Source organism: Monodelphis domestica, chromosome 1 (assembly GCF_027887165.1).
Source record: "Monodelphis domestica isolate mMonDom1 chromosome 1, mMonDom1.pri, whole genome shotgun sequence".
NCBI classification, from domain to species: domain Eukaryota; kingdom Metazoa; phylum Chordata; class Mammalia; order Didelphimorphia; family Didelphidae; genus Monodelphis; species Monodelphis domestica.
Window position 1 is genome coordinate 214502206 of NC_077227.1, and position 20105 is coordinate 214522310.

At 35.2% G+C, this 20105-nt stretch overlaps 1 protein-coding gene across 4 annotated transcripts in view; it reads right to left on the reverse strand.

The window, feature by feature from the left end:
• The window catches only part of G2E3 (G2/M-phase specific E3 ubiquitin protein ligase), an 81092-nt gene that overhangs the window by 35275 nt on the left and 25712 nt on the right, over nt 1–20105 (reverse strand). For all 4 annotated transcript variants that reach the window (XM_001368595.4, XM_007472533.3, XM_056810440.1 and 1 more), the window contains 5 exons: nt 17766–17867; nt 10116–10240; nt 7979–8144; nt 6449–6555; nt 1068–1184 (listed from right to left, as the gene is read on the reverse strand). In XM_001368595.4, the coding sequence (XP_001368632.3) occupies nt 1068–1184; nt 6449–6555; nt 7979–8144; nt 10116–10240; nt 17766–17867 (617 nt within the window). The remainder of the gene's footprint in view (nt 1–1067; nt 1185–6448; nt 6556–7978; nt 8145–10115; nt 10241–17765; nt 17868–20105) is intronic.

Below are 20105 nucleotides of genomic sequence, written 5' to 3' on the forward strand. Positions count from 1 at the left end.
AAATTAATACAGCTTTGAAGGCATATCAGGAATTGAGATAACTATATTAACAAAATTATACAAGGATTCAGGAAAATTCAATTTAATCATTCCTTATGTATAAGTGGTACAATTCAGTGACCCATTTAATTGTATTCAATGATTATTCTTTTAAATCAAACCCAGCAAATATAGATTTTAAAATTAATATCCAATTCTCCAAGTATTATATTTATAAGATTTATTTATAATACCTTGAAGCAAAAAGGAAAATAAAAGGCTTAAGAAACAGAGAGAGCTCACCAGTCTTGCACATGGGAAAAAAAGAAAGCAAGAGGGAGGAGCCACAAAATTATATAAACACATGTAACAAACACAAATGTGAATGAAGGGAAAAGGATTCTTGGGACAAGAAAAGAATTCTGGGAGATGGAGTCCAAATTTTTCTAATTATTCACTAACTAGGGAGCAATTGCCTTCCTGTGTATGAAAACAGGGATAGGAAAAATATAGGTCAATATACAGTGGTCATAGGACAAAGATAGCTGAGCAAAAAAAAAAAATCTCTTGCCATCTCATTCTTAATAACCTCTCCATCTTTTGGGGTTAAGACCTCCAGTACATGAGACTTATTAGAGTATGAGAGTATGAGAGGACTGAGGAGATGGTGGGAGAGAAGACATGATTCTTCTGTTACTCAGAAAACTTTCATAAACATCCTAAGGATATGTTAACTTTCAGATATTTGAGATGAATCTGGTCGAAAAATAATATATAGGTTCCACAAATGTTTCCATTCATACATGCTATAGAGGAAAGACAGCTGTATCTTAGGTCAGATTTTGACTTACCTACCTGTGTAACCTTGGGCAACTTTGTTAACCTATCTGAGCCTCAAAGTCTTCTGTCTAAAAATGGTTTGGAAGGGGAATGGGAGGAGGTTGACAAAATCACCTTTAAAATCTCTTTCAGCTTCAAGCTATGATCCTATGACTTTTCTACTCCCCATCTCCTAGCAAAATAATGCTTACTATTGCATACAGTACATATTTCTATCACAGTAAATTAGATTATATTTTCACAAATACCTATCAGGTTCATTATATTCTCTCCCTTCTTTGCAGCGACATCTTCTTACATCACAACGTTGGTAATGCTGTAAAAGTTCTTGATATGCATTTTCCTCCAGTTCCCAAGAAGCATCTCTGCAAAGTATAGGTATAAAAAGCCTCTGATACTACAATGAAATTTAAAATCTAATAATTCTAAAAATAAGACTTTTCAAATATGATATGAATTAAGATAGTTATTTGTTTTGTTGCATAGATCATCCATCCCTTTCAAGATTTAAATCCAGTAGTGTAATTTTTATTTCATAATTCATTACTGCTTTAGCAATGAGGGTTCAAAATCTAAACAATTAGAGAATTTACCATTTAAAAATATTATCTATCATTTCCCCCTGCATATATCAACTCTCAGAAACACAAAAACTACCACAGTTAGGAAAGACTTCAGAGGCTAGTTAGTCCAAACCTAACCCTCAAAAAAAAAATGTCCTCTATAACATTGAAGACAAAGAATTATCTGATTTTTACTAGAAACTCCCACTGAGAGCACCACACTACCTCCTATGGCAGTTTATTCCTCTTTTAAAAAGCCCAACTTTTTCAGGAATTTTTTCCTTTCAGCAAGACATGAATTACTCTCAGGGCTGAATTTTAGGGTCAAGAAGTGTAATTCCTCTTTTAAATAACTGAAAATTGCTACCTTCCCCCAAGTACCTTCCCCTGAGGATTTTCTTCTTAAAGATTGAGTTCCTTCAGTTGATTATCATATAGCAATCACTCAAGACTTTTAATCATGCTACTCTAAATGCTCTTCTACTTAACAATGTTATTCTTAATCTGTAGTATTCAAAACTAAATATTATACTCCAAATTAAAACAGGCAAATACAAGAATATATAACAAGGTTGTTATCCCTTGGTCCTAGACAAAATGCATCTCTTAATGCTGCATAAGATGGTTTTTAGTTGCCAGTATATGCAATTGACAATAAGTTTAATATTAATATTAAACCTTTAGATTTTAAAAATGAAAATATCTCCCCAACATTGTATTTGTGAAGTTGATGTTTTTATCTAAGGGACTTATCTCTATTTAATTTCATAGATTCAGACCAACATTTTTGCCTGTCAAAACTTTTCTGAATCCTGATTGTCATCCTTCCCAAATTTGTTTCATCTAGAAATTTGATAAGCATATCATCTATGCCATTATCCAAGTCATTAATAAAAATGTTTTACATTATTGAAAATAAAATGGTTAACACTGATCACATTAAATTTAAAAGATTTTGCATAAACAAAACCAATGCAGCTAAGATTAGAAGAAGAAAAAAGAAAGCCCGGGAAAATTATTACAATTAAGAGGTTCACACCTGATTAGCTAATATGATAGAAAGAGAAAATGACAAATGTTGGTGGAGATGTGGGAAAAGTGGGCCATTAATGCAGTGTTGATGGATTTATGAACTGATTCCACCATTCTGGAGAACAATTTGGAATTATGATCAAAGGATATAAAATTGTGCATATTGACCCAGTAATAGCACTACAAGATCTGTATACCAGAGATAAAAATTTTTTAAACAAATAAAAAAGGACCTATATGTACAAAAACACTTATAGTAACTCTTCTGGTAGTGGCAAAGGATTGAAAATTGAGAGGATTCCTATTAATTGGGAAATGGCTAAATAAATTATGGTATATGACTATGATGGAATACTACTTGCTTTAACAAATTAACAAGATGCTTTCAGAAAAACCTGAGAACCAATGCAAAGTGAAGTAAACAGAATCAGAAGAACACTATAGGAGGCAGCTGGATAGCTAAGTGAATTGAGAGCCAGGCCTAGAGATGGGAGGTCCTAGGTTCAAATCTGGCCTCAGATACTTCCCAGCTGTGTGACCCTGGGCAAGTCACTTGACCCTCATTGCCCAGCCCTTACCACTCTTCTGCCTTGGAGCCAATACACAGTATTGACTCCAAGACGGAAGGTAAGGGTTTAAAAAAAAAAGAACACTATATACAGAGTAACTTTAACAGTATGATGATCAACTGTGAATGTGTTAGTTATTTTCAGCAGAACAATGATCTAAGACAATTCTGAAGCACTCATGATGAAAAAAATGCTAACCACCTCCAGAGAAAGAATTGAAAGATCCTGAAAACAAACTGAAGCATACTTTCTTTTAAGCATTTTTTTTTTGCCTATTACTTCTTTCACAACATGACAGTAGGGCAATGTGTTTTACACAACTGCACAAATATAACCTGTGTAAAACTGCTTGCCTTCTTCTCAAGGAAAGGGGAGAGAATGAGGGAGAGAAGTTTTAAAAATATAATTTAAAAAATGTATATATTTGATTGGAAAATTTTTCGAGAGAAAAAATAAAAATTTCTGAGGGAATTCCATTGGAAATCTTCTTATAAACTGATATTGATTCATTAATGGATACTCTGGGTCTAGCCATTCATTCAGTTTGAAGTCCATCTAATTTTCTTTTAGTTCACATTTCTCCAACTTTTCCCATGAGGATAACATGAGAAATATCATTAAATATTTTGCTGAAATTTAGATAAATCATATTAATAGCACTACCATTACTTACTAATTCAGTAACTCTTATCAAAAAAGGACATAAGTTTATTCTGATACGGTCTGTTTTTAATAAAGCCATTTTGGTTCTTTGTAATTACCACTTAGTTTTTTAAATGCTCACTAATTCCTTTTAATAATTCCTTCTGGAAATTTTCTACTTACAGAAGCCAAGTTCACTGGCCTATAATTTTTTTACTCTATTATATGCCCTCTTTTGAAAATCAGGAATACTTTATACTTCCAGTTCTGTGGTACTTCTCCCATTCTCCATGGTCTTTCAAAGCCCTCAAGTGATCATATTTGCCAGTTCTTTCAGCATCCTTGGCTTTGAATAAAAGGCAGTTAAATGTTCTCATGGGGGAATGGCTGAACAAACTGTGGTATATGTTGGTGATGGAATACTATTGTGCTAAAAGGAATAATAAAGTGGAGGAGTTCCATGGAGACTGGAACAACCTCCAGGAAGTGATGCAGAGCGAGAGGAGCAGAACCAGGAGAACATTGTACACAGAGACTAATACACTGTGGTATAATCGAACATAATGGACTTCTCCATTAGTGGCGGTGTAATGTCCCTGAACAACTTGCAGGGATCCAGGAGAAAAAAAAACACCATTCATAAGCAAAGGATAAACTATGGGAGTGGAAACACCGAGAAAAAGCAACTGCCTGAATACAGAGGTTGAGGGGACATGACAGAGGATAGACTCTAAATGAACACTCTAATGCAAATACTATCAACAAAGCAATGGGTTCAAATCAAGAAAACATCTAATGCCCAGTGGACTCACGTGTCGGCTATGGGGGATGGGGGGGAGGAAAAGAAAATGATCTATGTCTTTAACGAATAATGCTTGGAAATGATCAAATAAAATATATTTTAAAAAAAATGTTCTCATGATATTACTTTATTTATCTTGGGGATCTACATCCTTTTAGCCAATATTACTCTGTCCCTTACAGTCTAAAGATAATGCTCCTTGGAAAAGAAAACAACAGTAAAATAAGAGTAATTTTCTCTCCATCATCCATCTAACGAACTGTCCCCAATACTTTTATAAAAGAATCAAAAAGAAAAACTGAATTAGTTTTCCTTACCAGCTTGGTTCAACATTTTCAAACAATACATTATTGCTTAACCCGGGATGCCAGAACAATGCCTTAATTTTTAAAATTTTATTTTGAAGTATATTAGACTTTTGGCATGAATGAAGCAATTCAAATGGCATGCAGCCAAAATCATTTTGTATTGACTTAGAAAATAGTAAAGATTAAATTGTTGGCAAAATTCTAACCATGTACGGCACAGTAAAAAAATCAACAAAACATAGGAGATGTAGTGTGGTTTAAGAAAAAGAACATAGAACTGGGATAATCTGATTCTTGACCTAGGTTTTTTTTTTACTTATTTGTTTGGAAGCCATGGGGAAATTATAATCTAGGTGTTATTTAATTTGAATATAAAGAGTTGTGAATTAAATAATCTATAGGGTCTCTTTCAGCTCTAAAATTATGTGATTCTGTGAGTGGTTTTCCACAATACAGATAAGATGAGGAAAGCAGAAAGGTATAGCAAAAGAAGCTCAAATGTCTGAATCAGATGACCTAGCAGGTCGTTTCTCATCTCTAAAACAGAGGCCAGGAGGTCTGGAAGAGAATACTGGACTAAATAATTCTAAGATTTCTTCCAGTTCTACAAGTATTATTTTAAGATTTTAGAACAAGGATTAAATTTATTGGGTTATGCTATGCATTTTACATATAATAAGCATATTATAGGCATGGGAAATATGAATAATAGGGTGAAACTTAACCATCAGATTGTGCCATTAGTTTGGACGTCACGATATATCGGTTACTTAAATTTATTAAACTGTAAAATGAATTGGTTAAGGAAATAATTTTGGCAAACATTTGGTGATTATTTTGCATATGAAATAAGTGATAAGCTTTTGGCTTCAAAGAAAAATTCATCAAAATGATAATTATGGTAAAGAATAGAAAAGAAATTCTATTGCATGGATAAATGAGATTATAGAAAGGAAAATTTGCACTACAAAGAAAAATTACTATTGCAGAAATATAAACTTATTATAGTCTCATCTTGGAACAAATTAAAGGAGTTTTATTTATTAGAAATTGCAAACACATTTATAACAAAAGTCGAAGAAAAACCTCCATAATAGTCCCACGGCTTAACCACAAGGTATAATATCCATTATGCCATCTACGGAAAGTGGTCTATAATAATTGTAAAGTGAAAGCCAAACCCCTGCTTCTCAAAACATTTATTTCTGTCATAGTAAGATAATGTTTTTAAATTCTAATTCACAGAGTTCTAGTTCCTTTTTATTCTGCTTTCTAATGAACACTCATTTGTATTAATATCCCTAGATGCACTGATTATAATGTATTTAGCAATATTATTCTAAGTCAAAGCTATTTGAAAATTTGATAAAGCATGAATCTTAGGTAAATTAATGAGAACATTAAAATATTAGTCTAAGATGGTCTTTGAGACCTTCACTAGTAAATAACATTGAAATATTATAAATTAGGAACCCCAACAATTCTTCAGTGATGAAGTTGTATACTATTCTGTTGGAGAGGAAACAACTAACATGAAAATAGCATAGCAAGAAGCTACCAAAGCTATCAGCCCATACTCTATAGATAATTACAATAGCTACCATCTGACAATTCATTGGGTCAGAAACCCTGACAATTTGTATATATATTTTTTGTTATTAACCCCCAAATTAAAAATGCTATTTATTCACCAACAAACTAAATATGACTCACTTTTCAGGAATATGAATACCCATTCTCAACATTTCATTCTGAAATTTATCATTGTTATTGCATAATGGGCACTTGAAGAAAAATTTTCCAGCACTGAGTGCCTGAACCTAAAATGAAAAGTAGGGGAAAAGAATGAACTCTAACCGTTTATTTGGATTGCAAGCTACATCTCTAAATGAACAAATATCATTTTTCAATTTAAATAATGAGGAAATAAGTACTTCTTTTCATTTAAAACATAATTAAATTTAAATATTAAATTAAACTATTTATATATAATAATAAAACACAATTAAATTTTTTAAAATGTACTTGTGAAGAGCAATATACTGTTGTTGCTAAACTACTATAATTTATGAAATGGAATTTTTGCACTAGGAATCATCAAACTCTAGAGGTAATTAATTTTTTCAAAAACATTCTTGAATATGGTGAATTTTGTTCTTAATAAGTAATCCTAATACAGTGACATCTGTGAATTATTTATTCTGAGACATCTTACATGTATTTATCTTACAGGAATGTATTGGATTTTCAACTTTTTTTCAAAGAAACATAATTTTATATTAATAAAATGATATTAATAATAAACTATAACTTTCCTTTCAATCAACAGTTGATTACAAGGCATAAGGAGTTTGAATGACCCTTCTGTGCTGTTAAAGGTGGAGACCCAACATTCTATTCCTTTTATTCCCTTCAAAGCCTAGCAAAGGCCTTGCAAACAAGAGGCATTTAGTTCAATTCTACAAATGCTATCTAAATGCCTACAACAAACAAAGCACCATGCTAACCTCTGGGGATACAAAGGTGATAAACAATATAATTTCTACCAAAAATCTTACATAAGAATTGGTGGAAGTAAATCACATATAAAAATATATGTATGTGTGTATATACTTATATATACACACATATCTGTACAAAGAAATTATTATGTAAGGTAAAAAATGATTAGGACAAAGGGAGTAAAAATAAAAGAAATAAGGGAAGGTTTAGGATTAAGTCTTTAGTCAGGGTCTGGGAATTGCATTTAAAATTTTGACAAGACTGTCCCACTTCCCCACAAAATCTTTTGAAGAAATGATGTTTATATGTATCACCTCAGTTCTACTCTACTGCCTCACTATGATATAAAGCACATATAAAAGTATATGTACATATACAAATACATGTACATATACATGTACAAAGAAACACAATATAAGGTAAAATATCATTAAGGCAGATGAGAGTCAAAACAAAACAACAAAAAAGGGAATTTCAAAGAAGTTACAAAGCTTCAAGGTGATTTATTTTTCAAATAAAGCAATTGGAAGCACATCAATAATGTATAATGGGGACCAGAGCATATACTAGTAGAAGGTATATTCATAATAGCATTATAGATCTTCAAAATGTTAAACAAAGCTATTAAATAGGGATCAGAATGAAAAGACAAATCCTGCCATAATAAAATGTTAAATTTGTCAGTAAAAAGGTTTTTTTTTTTTTAAATAAATCATAAAAAGGGTGAACATGTTATCTTACCTGTAAACAATCTCTGTGAAACCAAGCATTTTTACAACAAGGGCTTCCCAAAATGCTGTATGTTGGAAAATGTTCAACATATTCCAAGCAAATAGTGCATTGTGAGGAAACTGTACAATGACCAGATGGTGTATTTTGAACAGGCCGATGATCCCAACAGAATGACCTTTAAAGAAAAAATGTGTCCATTTTGATTTATAAGAATGTATCATGAAATGCAAAATACTATTGGACTAAAGAATTATACTTTACATAAATAGATCAAATAAGTCATTCAAGTCTTTCTCTTTTATTAACCAACAATAAATATACTGGAGTTCACTTTAGAGCTGGAAGGAACATTTAGTGATCATGTGATCCTTACAGTTAAGAAAACTGCAGCTGGTCAGCAGCAAGGCTGGAATTAAGAGTTCAGATCACCAGAGTGCTAGGTCAATATTTTTTCCACTATGCAATTAATGTTAAGAGTTTATTACAAATTTTCCTCTGACACAGCATCCAAAGATATTTGCCTTATTAGAATTCAGAGCTACAATAAATTATTATTTTCAGGTTCTAGTAGATTAGTAAGAACTTGAATTTATATGCCTTTTTATATTGAACATATGCTCAAAAGGAACTAAAGGCAAAATATTTACATGCATAAAAATTAAGGTTCCCAAACTCCTCTTCCCTGCAATAGTAATAATGACATAAAAACTCTCCAACTAATCATTTAATAAGTTTATTTAATGGATATTAAATTTAAAATACTACCTACACTAAATAACTACCCCAATGCTATTTCATGTTATAGTAGTAAACCTGGATTCTCAGCTATGCCATCTGGACACAAAGTTTATCAAGTCCTATCTGTTGTCTGAAGACCAACATAGCTAAATTCAGAGAAGTACTTTGTCCAATTGACTTCAAGATGGAATTTTTTTGGTCACAATTAATTCCTGAAGACCATCAAGATATGTTGTTGGAAGAAATGTACGACAGGAAATTACAGGTCCTTAAAGTATAAGACATCTATTTTCTGAAATATCAGTTTAATTAAAAGTGAAAAGAACATATTCACATTATTGCCAAAAGGATAAAGTTCAAAAACAAAACTCAATCAATTTAGTTCAATTCACTAAACATGGATTAAGTACCTATTATGTACAAAATATTATGCTAAACTAAGTATAAAAGGCCAAAAATGTAAGTCATTCTTCTAAAGAAGCTTACACTAGGGATACATGTGAAAAGACAAGTAAGTACATAATTATTTGATAAAGCTGATAACATTGATAACTAGAGAGATCAAGAAAAACATCCTATGGGAGATAATTCTTAATCTGAGGAAAACCAAGAATAAGGATAAGAAATGAAGGTAGTAATAGAGATGATTCCATGTGTGCCCTCCAGAGGCAAGTCTATTTAAAAAGGCAAAAAAGAGTGCTGAGTTTCATACTTGCTGAATAACAGGGAATAAAGAAAACTAAGTCTGGAAAGGTAGGATCTGAAAGGGTAGAAACAGATTATGAAGGGCTTTATATGCCAAATTAGAGATAACATTTTATCTTACACAAAATGTGATGTCACTTGAGCAGGGCAGTGACATGGTTAGCTCTGTATTTTTAGGAAGATTCTTTTGTTTGCTTTGTGGAAGATGGATCAGACAGGAAAGACACTCAGAGCAGAGACCAATTAGGAGGCTATTACAAAATCTAGCAATAGATGATGAGGACTTGACAGGGCACAAACAGGAAAGAAGAGGTTGGATCTAAGTAATGTTGGAGAGGTAGAATTAGCAAAACTTGGCAAATGATTATATATAAAAGATGAAAAAGATAAAAAAACCAAGGGACGAGCCTGAACTTTTAGTTTTGTTTGTTTGTTTTTTCACTAGATTCAGTCATAGTTTCAAAAAGGGATAACAAAAAGTGGCTAAGGACATAACTTTGGGGCAAAAGCAGAAGAAGAAGGGGGAAGATTGACACAATACCAATCTGACACTGACACAAATTCCTATAGCAAAAATTAAACTACTGGAAATGGTTTTATACTTTATATTGCCTTAGTATTACTACATCAGGGAATTTAAAAGTACACTAAATTCAAATGTCTTCTTAATTATATTTAATAGTAAAGTAAAAGAAAAACTTACCCAAAGTTCTCAGTAAATTGGAAAATACACTCTTTTTGAACTCCACAAGGGAAATGATAGCTTCGTTTACATTTGCTGGATACACATCCAATTGAAGCACCATTTTTCTTGCAAATACAACATTTCTAAATTAAAAGAACAGAAAAGCATGGATTATCTGAGATGAAACTAATTACTAAAAATTATATTTAAAAATATATATTAAAATTATGTAAACTAAAGAATTATAGTAAGATAAGGCAAAAATATTAATGAAAAGAACATCAAAGTTGTTTGTCCCAAATAGCATTTTTGATAAGTGAGGGCTTAAGAAGTTTCCTAATCAAACTATCACTCTATTCTGATTTATCCTTAGAAGTGGTCTGGAATTAAAAGTTTATACTCTGCTAGTTTAATTGATAGCAATATGGACTTGACTTGGAGGAAACTCCTCTAGCACCTTCTTTGCAACTTAATTTTAGAGAGCTGTTTAAAGCAATGAGAATTTAAGTGACTGAAGTATGAGTTAAAGGCAGGATTTGAAGTCAATTCTTCCTTTGACTTTGAGTTTCACACCATGATCTTTTGGAGATAAGAGGAAATTATGAAGGTATATTTTATGATGGGAACTAGGAAATAAAGCTCAAAAAATACAAAAAAAAATTAACAGAATGCTAAATGAAAAGAAGCTGCTCTGAACTAAGAACTAATCCAGATTCAGGGCTCAGGTGGCTTGCCATTTCCCCAGACCCAATGGGACAAAAATCCACACCAACAGAAAAAACCTAGAGATTTCACATTTTAATCTGTGGTTCATAATTGTATAGGATTCAACTGGAAAGGATGTAGTCTACCATGATTTGCTGCATCAAATCTCCAATGGTGGTTAGTTTAGGACCATGATAGCAAACCTAAGGCATGCATGCCAAAGATGGCACTCAGAGCCTTCTCTGTGGGCACTCCTACAGTCACCTGCCAGAGTTCATTACTAGAAAGCCAGAGGGACTTGGAGCAGAACTGTTCCCTTCATCCTCTCCATGAGCCTGAGGACATTCCTCACTTCACCTATCCTCTGCCCAACAGTTCAATGGGATCTCTTTCTCCCTCCCCTGTCTGGAGTACACAGGGAACCAGGGTGGTGGGACATGGTACTTGGTCTCTGGGGGTGGGGGTGGGGGTGGCATTGGTGTCAGGGCCTGGCACTCTTGTCTCTAAAAGGTTCACCATCACCAGTTTAGGATGTTCCATGGCATAAGGAGGGTTGCTGAAATACTAACATTTAACTTTGTCCAGATCATTTTCTCACTATTTTATTTATAAAGATTATAAATTACAACAGACTAATATTTGATCTATTTCATGGGAGTCTGCATGAAAATATCAATTTAATAACTTAACATTTTTCAATATAGAGCTGTGATCTCTTTCACCCAGTGTGCAATTGTCTCCCTCCTGTCTCCGTGTGGCACCACCTCCTCACTCTTAAGGGTTTAAACTTGCCACTTCAAAATTCACCATGAATGATGATATTGCTGCGCTCATTGTTGACAATGGCTCTGGAATGTGCAAAGCTGGCTTTGTAGAAGACAATGCCCCTTTGGGCCATTTTATCTTCCATGGATGGGTGCCTCAGCCATCAGGGTGTGATAGTGGGTATGGGCCAGAAAGACAGCAATGTGGGAAATAAGGCCCAGAGCAAGAGAGGAATTCTGACCCTAAAGTACCCATTGAACATGGTAGTGTCACCAACTGGGATGACATGGCATCATACTTTCTACAATGAGCTCCATGTGACCTCTGTACTGCTCACAGAAGCCCCCCTGAATCCCAATGCCAACAGAGAAAAGATGACACAGATCATGTTTGAGACCTTCAACAACCTAGCTATGTAAGTTGTCCTTCTAGGCTGTGCTGTCCCTGTATGTCTCTGGTCATACCACTGGTATCATGATGGATTCCGGTAATGGGGTGACCCACACTGTGCCCATCTATAAAGGTTATGCACTTCCCCATGTCATTCTCCATCTGAATCTGGCTGGCCATGATATGATGGATTACTTCATGAAGACCCTGACCAATAGAGGGTTTCATCATAACAGTTGAGAGGGAAATTGTGCTTGACATCAAGGAGAAGCTGTGTTACATAGCCCTCAACTTTGAGCAGGAGATGGCCACTGCTGCATCCAGCTCTTCTCTGGAAAAGAGTTACAAGCTCCCTGATGGTCTGGTTATCACCACTGGCAATGAGAGGTTCCAGTGCCTGGAGACTCTCTTCCAGCCATCTTTCTTAGGCATGGAGTCCTATGGAATCCATTAAACTACCTTCAACTCAATCATGAAGTATGATGTGGACATTATGCCAATACCATACTGTCTGGTGATACTACCATGTACCCAGCCATTGCTGACAGGATGCAGAAGGAAATTAAAAAGCCCTAGCCCTGAGCACAGTAGAAAATCAAGGTCACTGCATCACCTGAGCACAAATACTCTGTCTGGATCAGAGCTCCATCCTGACCTCCCTCTCCACCTTTCAACAGATTTGGATCAGTAATGTTAAATTTAAATTACCAACTCCAGGTTTTTAGTTTCCATAGAGTTTAATAATAACATGAAATAGAGAAAGCAGATATATAGAGATTAAAGCCTAACCTAATCTAACTCCAACCACGTGTTTCTCCACATGGCTATCTCTCTCAGTCATGGTCCTCCATTGCTGCCATCCACAGGAATAGAGAGTGAGTATACCTTCACAACCCTCTTTTATCCTCTCTTTGGACCTGGACCTATAACCTTTAGTTCCAGGTCATATTCCTAGGACTCTTCACCTGTGACCTCTGTTTGGAGCATTCATGTGACAGAGGCAGGCACACAAATGGGATGGGTCAGATGGGAAGGAAGAGTTCCCTTTACACAATCCTCCTATAATTCTATTGGGAGATGAGCTTGTTTGAAATTTCTGCAATTGAGGGTTTGGGGAGATTAACATGCCTAGTCTCCCCTCTGAATCATTTCACATAACCAGTTTATACATCTAAAGAGGTGTATAAAATATTACACTTTACAAAGGGGGGAAATTACAACAATATGGGGACAAAGGAGAAATAAAAGAGAAGAAAAAGAAAGAAAACCTCTGTACTGCTGATGACCTTTTAGGTCTAGAATGCCACCAAGAACCTAGACTATTCTGGTGTAAGGGTAGAGTAAGCTGAACCATCCAGGGGTCATCAAGCCCAATGGGAAATCCTCCCTCCTACAGGATGAGAAATACAGAGGTGGGAAATACAATAGTGCTGAACTTCACTCTGTCTCCCATACTTAGTACTACTCAATGGACCCTTATCTCTTGTTACACACAAGTCAAAGGTAGACAAATGATCAGTCAGAAGTAGTGGTGCTCCTAGATATCTTAAAAATCACTTCTTAATACCTATTAAAATCAATTGAGATTTTTAGTTCATTAAATTCATCAAAGGTCACTAGTGTAGATTGTAACCAGTTTGATGGAGTCCACCCATCATCACCTATGTGACAATTAACAAAGGCAAAAGGAGCAAAAGGCCATTTAGGCAACATGTGACCTCCTTGTGTTGCAAGCAGTGGTAATGTCTCATTACTATGGACTGGAATTGTTGCCCAGGACAAATAGAGCTCCAATGGATCTGGTGACAAACCCAGCATCCATAAGAACCTACTATGGCTTTGCCACAGAAATGAGTTTGTCCAATTTGTCTATGGACTTTTATAATGGTATTATCTCCAGTCCAGTCATAGGAGTAGGGGACAAATAAAGACAATGTAATAGAACATCTAGCTAATAGTAATAGCCAGAACACAGTAACTGAAAGTGACATAGTGTAACAGAATATTATAGATTGGATTAATATGTGAACTTAAAAACAAAATTAAATATTAAAACAACCAATCAGCAAATACAATAAATGTGACAGGTTATAGTCACATAGTGTCAATATAGAAGGTACCCATTTAACAGGTGAGCAATGGATCCAAGAGTCCTTTTCTCCAATTTTGATATATGTTGGAGTGTTAACAATACTTGAAAGACCTTCCCAGGCAGGCTGAGTCCCTCCAGATTAGTGGAGTTCTCGCAATTTGACCTATAAATCCTGTATATAAGAAGCAATAAAAGTTCCCCCCTCCCCAGTGATGTGTATGCAGGAAAAAAAAAAAGTTTAGCCTGTGTCAATGTGGAATCTAATGTAATAAAGATGTCCTGCAAAACCTCTCTCTTCATGTCTCTATCATACCAAGAAAACCCCAAGGGAGACCATGAAGGAAGTTTCACACTTAGCTAGTATCAGACTGAACAATAGACTCTAAGGTAAATGATAATCCCTATTAGGTGATACTAAGCAAATGTTATGTACTCTTTTTTGTCTTAAGTGGTCTCTCCCATTGTATCAGAGATTCTTCCCAAGAAGACCAACCCCTGGGCAGGGACCATCCTTTTAGTGTCCATTCCCTTACACCCTAGTCTCTGGTTATGGTTCCTTTCCCAAGCCTCACAGTATAGTTTGAATATTCCCATTTTCTTGTAACCATGGTAATGTCAATCAATCATATTTCATTGTCCCTTGGTTTCCCAAATGGTATATAATGCCCCCAATTTATTTTTATTCTTTGGAGCTGTCAATCTAGTGTGGTTGGAGTTCCCAGGGATTAGTGGCCAGGGTAGCCAGAGTCTCGGGGTTCTGTGTGGATTTGTGGCCTGCAACCCTATGTGGAAGCCTGAGAGAAAATTATGCCAAACCTTAATTAAACTCTCCTTAATTAAAGATGGTTTTTCTGACTATTTAATAGTTCTGTGTTTAACACCTATATTGGGGGATGTCCAAAAAGCATATCAAATGGTGAAAAATATAGATCACCCCTAGGTCTGCTATGAAGCTAAAACAGAGCTAAGGGGAGAACCTCAGGCCATTTCAAGTGAGTCTCAGTGCACAATTTTCCAATCACATTTTTAAGATCTCTATTCATGCTCTCTACTTGGCCTGAGCTCTGGGGGTGATAGGGAGCATGGAATTGGGGAGTGATTCCCAAACAAGAATAAATCTGAGACAAAACAGAATCAGTAAAATGGGTTGCCTTGTCTGAATTAATTTGTGCTGGTGGATCAAAGTGAGAGAGGGTCAGAGGATGCCCACCAAAAGCCTTGACATGAAAAGCACATTTATTGTATGTCTAGCAGGTGGGACAGCCTGCACAAACTTTAGAAGCCGTGGTAGTTATATGAGGGGTTCTCCAGACCTTTTCAAAAGAGTCTACGATACTCTGAGTGCCAAAGTGACCATTCTTGAGAACAGATAAGCATATTTGGTGATAAAAACTTCTAGGGAGTAGGGGTTTCCTTCAGATGGCACTCATACCCCATTGATCTGTTTTGCTTCAAATTTGTGTTTCCATTTTTTCACTTCCTGTTCATTATGAGAGATAAATTTGAGTTATTAATAGTTGTCAAAGTTAAAATCAATTCCAGTCTTCTAAAGCAGCAGACTTTGCTGTAGTATCTGCCTGGTGGTTGGTTCCCTCTAAAGACAGGGTCAGTACCACCTGTATGGGCAGAGCAATGAACTACAGCTAGAGCTTCATGTAGCTGGAAGAGCAGGAAACACTTCATTAAAGTTCTCTGAGCTTGCAATACACTTTCCAGCAAAGGTTTCCATTAGAAGGGCAGGTGTGGAGATTATAAGAGTAGTAAATTTTTCAAACTTATTTATGACTACAATGGGATCATCTTCAAAGGAAGATTTTTTTTTTCTTTAAATCTCTCAATATTTTGTGGAGAGAAAGGTATATGATAACCTGAGGTCAAAAGATGGTAAGGAAGGTTTGGGAGAAAAAAAAAAAACACAAGAAAAATCTTAAAGGCTTTTTGCTCAAGGCAAAGTGAAAAAAAAAAACTTCCTTGTAGGTAAAACCACTCCTCAGGGTAAAGCCCAAATTTCAGCTAAAAGGTTGGGAAAAGCTTTCTTTCTTCCCCTCCCCACCCAGGGGTAAAAAGCCTAGTGTTTCCAAGTGGGCCTGCAGGGTTGGGGGGCTGGGGCACCAGCTCTAAGGGGCTCTTGGACCCCAAGGCTTTATGGTGAAATGCTTGGCAAGGAACTGCTTCCCTGAGCCAGCCTAGGAGGGAGACTTGAGGGAGTATAGCCTCACCAGGAAGCAGGGAGAAAGGGGGTGGAGCCTAGTGAGGACTGGCTGATTGTTGCTAAAAAACTCAGCTTACCAGGCAGCAACAAGCAATGGCTGGTTAATCAGCTTTTCTCAGTCACTACTCAGCCCTGAGTTGGTTTAAGGGAAAATGCATTAATCTCACATGTGGAGCAGCAGGCTTGGCAAGGACCCCCAGGCAGTGTCAAAGTGGTAAAAAAATGAAAAACAGCAAAAAGCACCTTTGTAGTAGCAGACCAATGGAGGTGGCCATGAAACTAATCTGCCCTTTTGTCTATTAAAAAAACAAACAAACAAACTGCTCTACAACTTAGAGAGGAGAAGTGAGAGTTCTAACTCCAGACTTCTGGTCTCCATCTGTTAAATTTAAATTACCAGCTCTAGGCCTTTAGTTTCCATAGAGTTGATTAATAATCACTTGAAATAGAGAAAGCATATAGAGAGAGATTAAAGCCTAATCTAATCTAGCCACATGGTTTTCCACATGGCTCTTTCTCAGCCATGGTCCTCCACTGTCGCCGTACAAGGGAATGAAGAGAGTACGCTTCCCCTGCAGCATACCTTTATTCTCATTGCCTGTATGTCACGCAACACAGACACACAAATGAGATAAGCTAGGTCAGAAGGGCAGAAAGTCCATGACTCTGGGGGGTGGGGGCGAAGTTTCCTTTACACAGTAAGCAGGAGTACAATGAATCTGGGCCTTACCCTATTCACTGTAAATGCTTCTAAATGGACAGTTGGTATTTTTTTCCTTGGTTGTGTTTTTGTCAAAAGGTGTGACATAATAATTGCCCCCAAAAGAGAGATAAGATTGCATGGCTTTATTTGTTTGATTTCTTTTTTTGGGGGGGGGGAGGGGGGATCTTGACTCAGGATTTAAAGACTGGAATGGTGAAGGTGGTGAGCAGTTGAAAGTATGTTGGAGGCAAACATCCCCAAAGTTCTACAGTGAATCTTCAGGACTCTCTTTGTACATTTTTTTAAATAAGTCATTCCAAATATTGTATAATGCATTGTTACAGAGAATTACTTCTATGAAAGCTGTCTTGCTCTCTCCCCACAAGAGCAAAGTGACTTAACATAAATCCAGACCTGGGGGAAATGGGTGGGAGGTGGAAGTAGTATTGCTTTACTTGTAAATTATGTAATCCTTTTAAAAAAAAAAACCAAAATTTCCTATATCTTCCACTTTGATACTTGTTCCTTTTTTTTTATTGCTAGCCATAACAAATGGAACCCTAAATTCTCTCCCTGCCCCAACATAGATGTGAATGAAGACTCCCCAGAAGTTTAATGAGATTGGTGCCCGTACTTGGGGGAGGGGAGCAGTTTTACCTTTACACTAACTTAAAACCAGTTCAAATAAAAGTGCACACATTAAAGAAATTAAAAAAAATTTTTTTCAATATAAAAATGTTTAAAGAAAAAAATCTTAGAAAATAATTATATAAAAGATAATCTTCAAGGTCACCTTCTTACCAGCTTAGAAGCTCTGTTTACTTCTTTCCTGATGTCTTCTATTAGAAAACCATAAACACCATCTTTTTCTTCACCCCTCTGCCAAATTCCACTTGACATCAACTAAGAATACAGATTTAAATAAAAAAAAAATAGATTATGACAAGCTACTTTTGAGCAAAATATCTGCCCTTAGAAAGAATATATTTCACTAAGTTATGGAGCTTTGGCACCACAAAAATAGCCAGCACACTATTTCCTGTGATTATTTTTCATGCCAACAAGCAAGATAATATTTATTTTCTTTGATTTAAGTAATTTACTCATGATAGGTTCAGACATGTTAGAATCACAGATTTAGAACTTTATGACTTCAGAGGTCACCTAGTCCAAAACATTTCATGAATGGGGAAACCGGGACTTAGAGAAGGTAAGTTGCCTAAAGCCTCATAGGTATTAAGTATCAAAGGTAGGATTTGAAATAAGAATGACTCCATAGCCAATGTCTTTTGTTGTAACACATAGCCTGACCAATCAGGAATTGTGGAAACAATAAATCAACAAAAATAAAAAAGAAGTAAAAGAAATTATCACTTTAAAGTTTTTATTTAAAAAAGAAAGATTTCATTGGTTCTTATGTAGTTACCAGTACACAGACACAGTGAACAACTGGCATATTTTCATAATGCCAACATTAAAATTCTAAAAACCATATGGTTGAAATCTCTTCCAAAACCTTTTTTTCAGTGACTTTTTTTTTTGCTTTGGATTTAGAAGCAATTGTCTCCCAAATGAGATGATCTAAAAGCTTTGATATTAATGATGTGTTAGGTCTTCTACAAAGAAAAGTTGTACTAATTGTAAATCACACTCTCTACAAATATGTTTTCTGATATTGTATAACAAAGTTAATGGAAGAAGCTAATACAACTACTAGAACAATGCCACAGTTAGCACCCTATTATCAAAGAGAGAGCTAAGATCAAGGTGAAATTTTATTTAGGAAATAATTCTGCTGAAGACAGAATAAATACAGAAGATAGGCATTTAAAATTTCAAGATCTTTAAAATTCATTGTTTGGGGGCAGCAGGGTGGATAGGAAACCAGGCCTGAAGATGAGAGTTCCTGGGTTCAATTCTGGCATCAGACACATCAAAGTTGTGTGATGATGGGCAAGTCATTTGATCCCAATTGCTTAGTTCTTACTGCTTTTCTGCTTTGGAAATGATACTTAGTATCAGTTCTAAGACAGAGGGTAAAGGTTTTGAAAATAAAATAAAATTCATATTTTGACTATTTTTAATCTTTTGTGCTTCATTTTGCAAAATATAAATTCTGCTTATTATATATTCTTTAATAATTATTCAGTGTTATGACCAATTTTTAAAAGTTACATTTCTTAGTTTATAGAAAGCAACAAAAATTATTAAGTTAACAACTCAACATGGATTAGATGTGGTGAATATTATTAAACAGTCAATAGAAAGGTATGAATTATGAGAAAATATTTAAAGAAAACAGGAAAATAATACAAGGCAGGAAGAATATTGGAAATTTAGAACTACTCTGTGGTGAATTAACTCTCATTGTATATATATAGAGAGAGATCTCAAATGTTTTAATGGATCTATTTCTTTAAAAAACCCTTACCTTTTATCTTAGAGGTGATACTAACTATGACCCTGGGCAATTGATTCCAAGTATGGATTCTAAAGGCTAGGTAATTGAGTTAAATGACTTGCCCAGGGTCACATATCTAGGAAGTGTCTGAGGTCATAAGTTAAACTCAAGTCTACCTGACTCCAGGTATGGCATTCTATTCACTGTTCTCCCTAGCTGTCTTTCTATATAAATTTATACATTGTATCTGATACACCTTTTTCTTTTGAATTTCATGAAAGTGCTTTCTACTGGTCCCCTTCCCATTTATCTGACTACTGTTTCTTGGTATCCCTTGGCTTCCCTTTCTATCCCCCTGAAAATATCCCAAGGTTCTAAGTCTAAAATGCTCTTTCTCTCTGCATTCTACTTTTTTAGAATTCTCATTTCCCCCCCCAAGAATCTGTTCAAGTACCACATTCTGGAAGAGGTCTTCCCTCATCTCTAGCTGGTATTGTCTTCCCATAAAAGCTTATTTTGAGTTTCCTTTGTATGGGTCTTGTATATGTACGTGTAATCTCCCCATTAGAATATGAGCTCCTTGAAGACAAATCTATTTGCCTTTTGAATCTGTATATCTACCTCTTAGTAAAATGCTTAGGAAACATAGTTTGTACTTAATAAATGCTTAATGATTGATTATAAAATGAGGATAATACTATCTACTTCCCAAAGTTGTTATAAGACTCAAATGAAATACT